The sequence below is a fragment of the Capricornis sumatraensis genome, chromosome 6 (genome assembly GCF_032405125.1).
Source record: "Capricornis sumatraensis isolate serow.1 chromosome 6, serow.2, whole genome shotgun sequence".
NCBI classification, from domain to species: Eukaryota; Metazoa; Chordata; class Mammalia; order Artiodactyla; family Bovidae; genus Capricornis; species Capricornis sumatraensis.
Genome location: NC_091074.1, coordinates 84,384,428 through 84,394,607, shown reverse-complemented (window position 1 = coordinate 84,394,607; position 10,180 = coordinate 84,384,428). Strand labels below are relative to the sequence as shown.

The window sequence follows — 10,180 nt, the reverse complement described above, 5'->3', positions numbered from 1 at the left end:
TCCCCAGTTATTAGATGCGGCACAGGGAGCAAGACTGCCCCATGACCCCCCACCTCTGATGGGTCTGACACCCCCACAGCTCAGACAGCTTCATCTCTTAAAGGAATAGATTTGCCCCTGGCTAGGGATCAGCCAGGGTGGGAGAGGAGAGGGTTAAAAACAGCTGGAACTCAACCTGCCGGCAAGTATATAGCTGGCGGCATGTCTGGACAACTGCAGCTCGGCCCCTAGAGCTGTACTCAGTACTCACGCAGGTACACGTGTGACAAGCTCTGTTAACCCAGCCATGTTCCACTGCCACAAGCACAGCCATGATGCCCCAAAAGTGTGATCAAGCACATGGGAGATGTCATGTGTGGACACAGCTGAGAACAGAGCTGTCAAGATAGGCAACATGTGACATGTACTAACCAGACAAGAACCAAGGTCCCTAAGCTCTGGCTGGAACTCAGCCCATGTGTTCTGTGAGTCCACCTATGTCTGGACTGTGTCCACCTGGGTCTCTTCTCCCTTGCCCCCCTCCCCCTCAGTCTCCTCCCTCCAGGCCCCTAACTGAAGACAGGAGAGGTCCAGCCATGGTTTAGGGCTTAGTTGCTCAGTCCTGTTGGATTCTTTGCAACCCCATGGACGTCCTGTAGCCTGCCAGGCTCCTCTGTCTATGGGATTCTCCAGGCAAGAATACTGGAGTGGGTCGCCATGCCCTCCTCCAGGGAATCTTCCCAACCCATGAATCGAACCCAGGTCTCCCGCATTGCAGAAGTCTTTATGGTCTGAGCTACCAGGAAGCCCATGAGCTGGGGCCAGTTCTTTTCCTAACTCGGTGGGAGTCTGCTCTCACTCCCACCGTGGTGGGGATGGCAGGGAGGCTCGCTGTGAGTGGGCCAGGGAGGTCTCTTCCGCAGTTCCTTTCTCCCCAGTGGCCCTGGTCCTGTACGTGGCTTCATCCCCGCATCGGCTCTCTGCCTCCATCATCCCGCAGTTCTCCCGGAGACAATCTTAGCCCTAAGGGCTCCTTCTCACCAGCCTCCCCCAAAACCCAACGGCCCCTTCAGCCGTGGGGGCGGCCGCCCACCTTGAGGCCGGCGCGGACGGGGCGGGCGGGGTTGCGGGCGGGCGGGGCACGTGCCTCCGGCTCTATAAAAGGGCGCCACCCGGTGCTGGCGGCCACTCTGCTGCCGCGGCCGTCCTTTCGCCTCCCTGCCCGAAGCGCCGTCGCCTGCCACCGCCATGGGTCGACAGAAGGAGCTGGTGAACCGCTGCGGGGAGATGCTGCATATCCGCTACCGGCTGCTCCGCCAGGCGCTGGCTGAGTGCCTGGGTACCCTCATCCTCGTGGTGAGTGGAGGGACCTGCAGAAGCCTCTTGCCAGCCCCACCTCCCCAGTCCTTCTCCCCTCTTTCAGGTCTGACACTCCCCCGTGGGGTCAGGGTGGGGGTCCCTCCAGGGTCCTCTTTGCTTATAGCTCTAACCCCCTCTGTGACAGCTCTGACTCTTGCCAGAATGACAGCTGTTACACCCCAATGACAGCTCTGAGCTTCACCCTGTCACCAGTGGGCCAGCCCACAGGCTGTGGGAGTTGGTCACCCCTGCAGTCTGGGACCTCCGGCCCTGTCTGGGTGCCACAGGTTCCTGGAGTCCCAGCCCCAGCAGGGGAGGGTGGTGGTGGGGGTAGTGGCAAATGGGCCCCTATTGAGTTATTTGGGTCCTGGGTGCCTGGCCCCTAATGAATAATTAACCTTCAGAAAGTCTAAAAGTTCCCCTGATGTGAAGACAGTTTGCTTCAGGGGGGGGCAGAGGGCAGAAGCCACGAAGCACACTGCAAGCAAGGAAGGAAGAAGGATCCTGAAGATAAGGATAGGGATAAGGCTGTGGAAGGCAGCTTTGCCCCAGGCACAACGGACATGAAGTCACTAACATCTGTCCTTGAGTGCTGGGCAACTCCAGGACAGTTACCCAGACAGATGCGGTCAGCTTCCGTGCAAAAGCACACTGGTGTGCATGGGTCTCCAGGATCTGAGTTACTCTGCGGGTTACTCCCCAGTCCCAGTGACTCCCTGGTCATGCCAGTTTCAGTCTGGGTTGTTTCTGGGTGATTGTTTGTACTTCTTGGACCTGGCAGACAGATCAGTTATGGGCTCCGTTTCCTGTCCCAGTTAGTCTCAGATTTTCAGCCACGCTTGTGGTTACACCTGTTTCCCTCTTGGTTACTTCTGGGTTCAGTTGCTTCATTGCAGGGGATGGGATACTCCGTTTGTGCCCCAGTTCCAACCCTAAGTAGCCCCCTGTGGACTAGTGAGATTAACTAGGGGGAAGGAGAGCTGGGTGGCTCCCTACCATGGGTGGTGGTGGTGGAGCAGGTTCTATAGAGAGAGGAAAGCTGGGACTCACCTTTGGCTTCCAGAAACAGGAAGGGAGGAAGCCAGGTAGGCTGTTTATCCACACCCCCACACCCCCACCCCCCGCCCCCCGCCCAGACTAGTGGTCCTTCCAGTCATCTGTATCTCTTCTCTCCCAGGAAGGGAATAGGACAGGTGCTTATCATCACCCTGCTCAGAGCCTTGTGTCCCCTGTCCCCATCTGACTGACAGTCCAGTCCCCTGCTGGAGAGCAGCCAGGACAGGGGACATTGTCTTCCCTTCACAGAGGGCCTCCCTAACTTCTCCCTAAGTCTCAGTTTGCCTTCCCCCAAAGGAGCAGTCGGGCCTCCTGCTGAGCCTCAGGATCACTTGGCTTATCCCTGACCACAGAAGGAGGGTGTTATGTTTGTGAAGGCTTTCAGGCTCAGGTGGTTGAGAGGCATTGGGTATCAGTGCCCAAAGAGGAGGGGCCAGGCCAGGAAGACCCCTGAGTGGTGGGTGAGGGCTTGCCTGCACCCCTCTGGGGGTTGGGGACCTAGGGCCTGCAGTGTCGGAATCAGGGCTGGCTTTAAGGCTGGGGAAGCCCCTTTCTCTGGGGCGCCTAGTAAGGTGAGGAGAGGGAGAAGGAGGCAGGAAGAAGAGGAAGATTAGTCTCAAGGTGGTGGAACTGGCTCTGACAGCTTCTCCCTCCAAGGCCTCTTGGGATGGAGCCAGGTTTGTGCCTCGGGGAGGCAAGGCGCTGAGGCCAAGGCCTGCCAAGCTGGGCAGGGTGCCCCAGACCCTCACATGCCTGTTTCAGCACACACACAGATACTTACAATCTCTGACCTTTGCTCTCACCTGCCTGCACACCTTTGCCCTGCATTGCTGCCTCAGGTTTCCTATCTCTTGGTCCTCCTGAAGGGTGATAACCAAAATTCATAACCACCCAGTGCAGCAGGACATGGAGCCATCAGAATGAACAAGGGCCCTGAGCACAGGTCTTGTAAAATTTCTGCTGAATAGGCCTCAGAATTTAGTTATGGGGAGATGGGAAAGGAGAGCTGGGGCAGGGCTGGAGTAGCTTTGGTGGGCACCCTGGGGGCTCAGAGTAATAGCTCTTTACACCTAGTGCAGGAGCATTCTGGGGGCTTTGTGGTGGCTTAGCCACTCCAGTATTCTTACCTGAAGAATCCTATGGACAAAGGAACCTGGCGGGCTATGGTCCATGGGGTCACAGAGTTGGACACGACTGAGTGACTTAGCAAGCATACATAGGAGCATTTTTACATCTGAACAAGCGGAACTGACATACAGCACACTCTGTACTTGCAGGACATCAGGGACTTTAGCCTCTTGAATCCCCCCATTTCTGGCAGAAAGCTTAGAACCAGTCTCCCCACTTCCACTGGACTGAGGGTCCCAGACTGGCTAGTGAGAGGAGACAGAGTCCTCTGTCTTTAGGATTTCCAAATCTGAGTGGGGAACCTGGGCCTCTGAGGGTAGGGAGGTCAAGGTGAGGGCAGAGAGGAGGCTCTGGGTCAGGGACATGTCAGGGAAGATGAGGGTTCTGAGAGGGAGGCCAGGGGCTCTGACACCCCAGATTAAGAAGAGGTGGATTCAGCCTAACTTGTGGCCTCTTTGCCCTTTCTCTGTGCCTTCTCCCTGCCAGCTCTTCTTTGGGGCAGAGAGAAAGGCAGCTGCAGGTAGGGGCTGAGTGAGAACTGTCCCACCCCTAGGGACCAGGCCTGAAGGGCTGGGGGAGGAACTGCTCAAGTGAGAGTGTCCCCTTTCCCTGGCTCTTATTGAGAATCGAGACAAATCAATGGAGATGGTTCCACTACCTTCTGGGCTCACTGTTGCAAACTCTGCTTCCAGTCCCTTCCACAGGACCCTGTTAGGGTGGAGCTGGGACCCTGGGGCTGGGAGGGCCTGTCTGCTTATGACTGCAGCGGGAGGGGAGGGATTTGATTCCAGGAAAGGGCTTCTGTCTCGGCACAAAGGCAGGGGGAGGTGGCTGGCTTCATCCCTTTCCTCTGGAGTGAGTGTCACTGGTCTTCACTCTCCCTGCTTTGTTCTGTTTCCTGACACAGATGTTTGGCTGTGGCTCTGTGGCCCAGGTCGTGCTCAGCCGGGGCACCCACGGTGGTTTCCTCACCATCAACCTGGCCTTTGGCTTCGCCGTCACCCTAGGCATCCTTATTGCTGGCCAGGTCTCTGGTAAGGCCTTGTCCCCACCCTCCAGCAACCCCACATGGTGTCCCACTGGGGAATGGGGTGGGGGCGGGAGTGTTCTTCACAGGGCAGGGCATAGCCATGCCCCAGCTTTGGACCCTTGAAAGAGAAGAGTGACGAAGGCACTTGATACATAAGAAACTTCGACTCTCACCTCAGAATCAGAGACTAGCAGAGTGGGTCTATTACATAGTCCAACCCACCATACTGTGCAATAAACCCTTCTCTGCATCTCTGTTCAGCAGAGTCGAAGAGGGGGGGTGTGCGTGGGGAAGTACCTGGCCTCCCCACTGCGGCAGGCGGGGACTAATAGGCCCCATCTCCCTCTGCCCAGGGGCCCACCTGAACCCTGCCGTGACCTTTGCTATGTGCTTCCTGGCTCGTGAGCCCTGGATCAAGCTGCCTGTGTACACCTTGGCTCAGACTCTGGGAGCCTTCCTGGGTGCTGGAATTATCTTCGGGTTGTATTACGGTGAGCATTCCCACCCTGCTCTCCTCCGCGACCCTTTCCCTCTGCTTAGGACTGACCTACTGGCACTAGGCCTTTCCATGACAAACACCAGGGACCTGCCCAGGCCCCGGGCTTATGACTCATTCATGCACAGGCCCCAGGTTGGGGCCGTGAGAGGAAAGAAATGAGCTGGGCAACTGTGGAGTCAAGCCCTCCACCCTCCATCTTCCCACCCTGTCTCCAGTGACAAAGCAGTGATTACGCTCACCTGAGACCCCTGGGAGTGTGGGCACAGCTTGATGGGGAAGACAGGGGCTCAGGCCTCTCTCTCATGCATGTGGTATCTAAACTGTCACCAGATGCGATCTGGGCCTTCGCCAACAACCAGCTTATTGTATCGGGACCCAATGGCACAGCTGGCATCTTTGCCACCTACCCCTCTGGACACTTGGACATGGTCAATGGCTTCTTCGACCAGGTATGGGCTGGGGATGGGTGAGGGGCTTGGGTTGCTCATGGGCTGGCTGGGGGACAGGACTCCCCGACTAGAGCAGACTCCTGGGACTCTGCTAGTTTAACCAGCGAAAATCTTAGCACCGCTACCCTGAGGAGCAGAACACTGGAGATGCCAAGACTCTTAGAGGGAAGCCAGAGGGTGGAAGACGGGGGCTCTCCTCACGCTGTTCTCCCCACTCCCCAGTTCATTGGCACGGCCTCCCTCATCGTGTGTGTGCTGGCCATTGTGGACCCCTACAACAACCCTGTCCCCCGAGGCCTGGAGGCCTTCACCGTGGGCCTGGTGGTCTTGGTCATTGGTACCTCCATGGGCTTCAACTCTGGCTACGCCGTCAACCCCGCCCGGGACTTCGGCCCCCGCCTTTTCACCGCCATCGCCGGCTGGGGCTCGGAAGTCTTCACGTGAGTGCAGTCCCCACCTGCATGCCCCATCCCATTCCCTGCTTTGGCCTGCCCCACCCACCCCTGACCACATCTGTCTGCCCCCAGGACGGGCCGCCACTGGTGGTGGGTGCCCATTGTCTCTCCGCTCCTGGGTTCCATCGCGGGTGTCTTCGTGTACCAGCTCATGATCGGCTGCCACCTAGAGCCGCCCCCACCCTCCACCGACGAGGAGAATGTGAAGTTGTCCCACGTGAAGCACAAGGAGCAGATGTGAGTGGGCGGGGGCACGCCCCACACCCTCTCATGAGCATCCATTGACTGTGCAGGGGCTGCTCCCAGAAGCCCTCTTCATGACTCCCCCTCCTGGACTCGGAAGCTTCTTGTCCACCACCTCCCACTAGACACCCCCCTTCAGGCTTTTCCATCCTGAAGGAAATAGGACCCAGTAGGACCTTCAGCCTGTAAGCTGTGGTGGCACAGGGAGCCCAGCCGATCTAGCCCTTCATCTCCCGGAGGGAGACAATAGAGAGCAGGTGTGTGAGTGTGTGTGCAGGTGCGTGTGCGTGGTTTTCCAGATATTCAGGGCAAAAGACCGAGTGGAAAAGATGCTGTTGGTGGAGTTGGGGTGGGGGTCCAGAGGAAGAGAGGGGAAGGTGTGGTGTCTATCTGTGCATAAGAAAAGCATGTTTCAGGGGCTCCATGTGGAGGAGGGTCCAGGTACGGGCGTTTCTCAGTATGTGCGTGTCTGCCCTTTCTTCTACTCAGGGGGTGTTATAGGCTTCAGTAGGGTTGGGAATATAAGTAGGGCTAGGAGGAGGGGGCCATAGCCTAGTTGTGGAGCTCTGTCTATTCATAAATAAGGAGCAGGAGAGTGATGGGTTCATGTCACAGTGTAGGCATGAGGGGAGAGGGGGGTGAAGTCCAGGTCATAATTTCATGTTTGCTCTTCAAAACATATATTAATATATATGTATTAATACATATATGTAGTAGATGTTACAGTTTTAGGGATGGGGATTGGGAGACTCCAGGGTCTGCCCTCCTTTAATTCTCCACTCAACACATGTATTTTTGCCTTTTATAAAAAAACAATAAAATGTATGCCAATTGTGTAAATAGCTCTCTGCCTGCTCTGCTGTTTTTCTGGCGCCAAAGAGCTTCAGTGAGTCTGGCCACAGATAACGGGGCACCCTGAGGGTTGTACTCGAACCTGTTCTGGAGGCAGAGGTCAGTCGCGTGGGTCGGAGAGTCCTTCATCTCCGCTTGAACTCGGTGGTCCCACTCCTTCCTCCAAGCTTCCATCCTCCCAGGAACCCCCCATTGGTGAATCACATCTCCTTCCCGAGCCCTGCGCCCACCCACTACCCCAGGAAGGCAGACTGAAGCCTGCCCGGGGGGGAGGAACTTCCTCTTAAAGGAGAGGACTGCTCTCCAGGAAGTAGTGAGCTCCCTGTTTCCGGAAGAAACCAATCATACTGGGAACCTACCGTTGCCTTCGACACCTCACAGTTGTTTGGGCTTCATCACCTACAACAAGACCTTGGCCACAGCCCCTTTAGCAGCAGCTTCCCTGACTCCAGTCTAGATTGGTCAGTCCATACAGTAGCCAGAGGGATCTTTCTGAAAGCCCAGATGGAAGTGGGCCTCATTCCATGGCTCTCCCCACCATCTGGAGACAATTCAAATCCCTCCATCCTGCATTCAGGCCCCCCCCAGGACTTGGCCCTGGTCCCCACCCCTCCCCTCACAATGCTCCATCCACTCAAGACTATTCTGTGTGCCGCTGTGTCTTCCTACCTCACTGACCAGTCACTAAGACCCTCCTCATCTGCTCCAACACCTCCTCCAGGAAGTCATTCCTGCCCTTACCCTCTCCTCCATTTTTACAGTCAGATGTCTGAACCCAGAGACCACAGCTGCACTCATTCCTCCTGCTTGCTTCAGTTCTTCAGTTTGAGGTACCCCCATGTCCTGTAAGGCAGGGATTGGACTGACTCTGACACCCTGACTTTGCCTAGAGAGGCAAAGGACTCGCCACATTTGGGCCTGGGAGGTTCTGTCGGGACATCATGTGCCCCTTCTCACCTCTTTTTCCTCCCTTACTGTGTGTGCATGCTAAGTCGCTTCAGTCTTGTCCAACCCTTTGAGACCCTCTGGGCTGTAACCGACCAGGCTCCTCTGTCCATGGGATTCTCCAGGCAAGAATACTGGAGTGGGTTGCCATTCCCTTCCCCAGAGGATCTCCCTGACCCAGGGGATGAACTCTGGTCTCCTGCATTGCGGCAGATTCTTTACCAGCTGAGCCACAAGGGAAGCCCTTGAGCTACAGCGAAGTCCTCAGATTTCACTGGAATAAAAACGGAAGGCAGCCCTAACTCGAGCTCTCCTGCCAAGTTAACTTCACTAAGAGCCAGAGGATACCTTGGTCTGGAGAACTGTGGATTTTAAATAAGCCAACTCTTGCTCGCCAGCTCCTTCACAGATGAGGAGAGAACATGGCTCAGAGAGAGTGAGTGGCAGATGCATGGTCACACAGCCTGGACCCTGGGCTGCTAGGGGTGGGATAAGGCAGTTCCATCTTAAGTCTCCACCTACTTGTTGTCCCCAACTCCCAAGAGGCGTGCCTGGAATGTTGAAGGGATCTGAGCCAGAAGGAGTGTCCCTTCTCAAGCCCTGGGGGAGGAAGGGCAAACCGCAGGAGGAGAATGAGGGCTACAGAGATTTATTCCAGCCACACAGGTTCCACCCACCCTGCTATCCTCCCCTGCCTGCCCCATGTCCTTTGTCATCGCTTCCTCCCAGAATCTGTAGTTGACCCTGACCAGTCAGCCCAGGGGGTGGTGGGAGGCCTTCTGGCCCAGTGGTGAACAAGTAGTCAGACCTGGCTTCCAAGCCCAGCCTGGCCTGTCTCTAGCTGTGTGGTACTGGGGTGGTCATCTTCTTTCTCTGAATCTCAGTTTCTTCATCTGTGAATTGGGAGATATTGAGAGGAGGAAGTATGGAAGATATTAGTCAATAAATGTCACTTGGTGATTTTTTCCTGCTGAACCGAGGGGAGGGGGGTTGGTGGTGGAGAGATACTGAAGGCTGTTTTTTAAAGGTCATTGAATTTAATATCCTCTTCTGCCTCAGATTCCATCCATGATTCTGAAGTTCTTGAGTGGTGGGGGTGATGAAGAAGAGCGGGGTTATGGCTTGCTGTGCCCTAATTTGAAGAAGCTTTGGGAGGAATTGAAGGGAGACACAAGAGGGAGATCACCACGGGCATAGAGGACAGAGGATCATGCAGCCCAGGGAACAAGCTGGATGGAAGTTCACATCGAGTGAGAAAGGGGAAGGCCTGGCCGACCAGTGACAGAAACCAATAGCAGCTTGACCCCTGGGGGCAGGAGGAGGTGGCCCGCCTCCCCCACTCCCTGCTAAGTTATGCCTCTCACCAGGAGTCCTGTCTGGTTCTAAAATGAAATCTCTTTATCTCCTTCAGGAAAGTATCTCAATCCATTTTCCAGGGTGGACTTAGAGAATCACGACCCTAGAACTCATCTCCTGTGCCTTCATCCTGAGCTAGTCCTCCCCACAGTACACTCTGGAGGAGCTCTGACCTATTTGCATTGAAATCAGCCTCCCTGAAACCTGAGCTTGGTTTCCGTTTTCTTGTGTGCCTGTCTCTGTGTGCTCACATGCAAGTGTGCAACTCTCAGTGTTGCTGGGTGTGCCTGTCCTTCTCTCAGTCTCTCTGCTTATGGCTTTGGGTCTGTGCCCCTGGCTGGCACACCATGTCTCTGTCTCTTTCTGTGTTTCTGTCCCTGTCTGATGCTTTTGTCTGGATCATTCTATGTGTACTTCTAAGAGAACATCTCATGTACTCAAGTGCTTAAGAGAGTCTGAGTGTCTCTGCTGCCAACCTAGTTCCCAGGGCATTCCTCCTCCTTAATTCCTGGTAATGAGCTCCCTCCCTCTTGCTAACTCTTTCCCCTTGATTTTGTTTGTCTAAAGATCTGGGTGGGCCCCGCCCCCCCCACCAAGGCTTGGGGAAGCATGGGTGAGGTAGAGTTGGGTGGAGCGGGAGGGGTGAGGAGGGACTACTCCACCCTGTAGAAAGACCCCAGAGGCCAGAGACACCCTTGATCCTCACTGGGAGGAGGGAGCCTGTCCTGAGGTGACCCTGAGTTGTGGGCCTGGGAATGCTGGCAGTGCAAAGGAAGGAGAGAAGGAGGAACTGGGGAGCTTATTGATAAATTCTCTAAAGTTGTGGGGT

At 55.7% G+C, this 10,180-nt stretch overlaps 1 protein-coding gene across 2 annotated transcripts; it reads left to right on the top strand.

Moving 5' to 3' along the window:
- Window positions 1–1,227: 1,227 nt before the first annotated feature.
- Window positions 1,228–6,537, top strand: AQP3 (aquaporin 3 (Gill blood group)). 2 transcript variants are annotated; one of them, XM_068974365.1, is made up of 6 exons: window positions 1,228–1,335; window positions 4,430–4,556; window positions 4,906–5,043; window positions 5,382–5,500; window positions 5,723–5,940; window positions 6,028–6,537. In XM_068974365.1, exons 1-6 carry the CDS (start codon window positions 1,228–1,230, stop codon window positions 6,194–6,196), a joined length of 879 nt encoding a protein of 292 aa, XP_068830466.1. In that variant the 3' UTR covers window positions 6,197–6,537. The 2 variants fall into 2 exon arrangements, with proteins under 2 accessions (XP_068830466.1, XP_068830467.1); XM_068974366.1 differs by lacking the exon at window positions 5,723–5,940.
- The last annotated feature ends 3,643 nt before the right edge of the window (window positions 6,538–10,180 follow it).

Excerpts from the sequence above, each read along its gene's own strand:
- AQP3 (XM_068974365.1), top strand. The coding sequence starts at position 1,228 with ATGGGTCGACAGAAGGAGCTGGTGAACCGCTGCGGGGAGATGCTGCAT. Across the intron at positions 1,336-4,429 it reads TGGGTACCCTCATCCTCGTG|ATGTTTGGCTGTGGCTCTGT; the intron begins GTGAGTGGAGGG and ends TTCCTGACACAG. Across the intron at positions 5,501-5,722 it reads TCAATGGCTTCTTCGACCAG|TTCATTGGCACGGCCTCCCT; the intron begins GTATGGGCTGGG and ends CCCACTCCCCAG.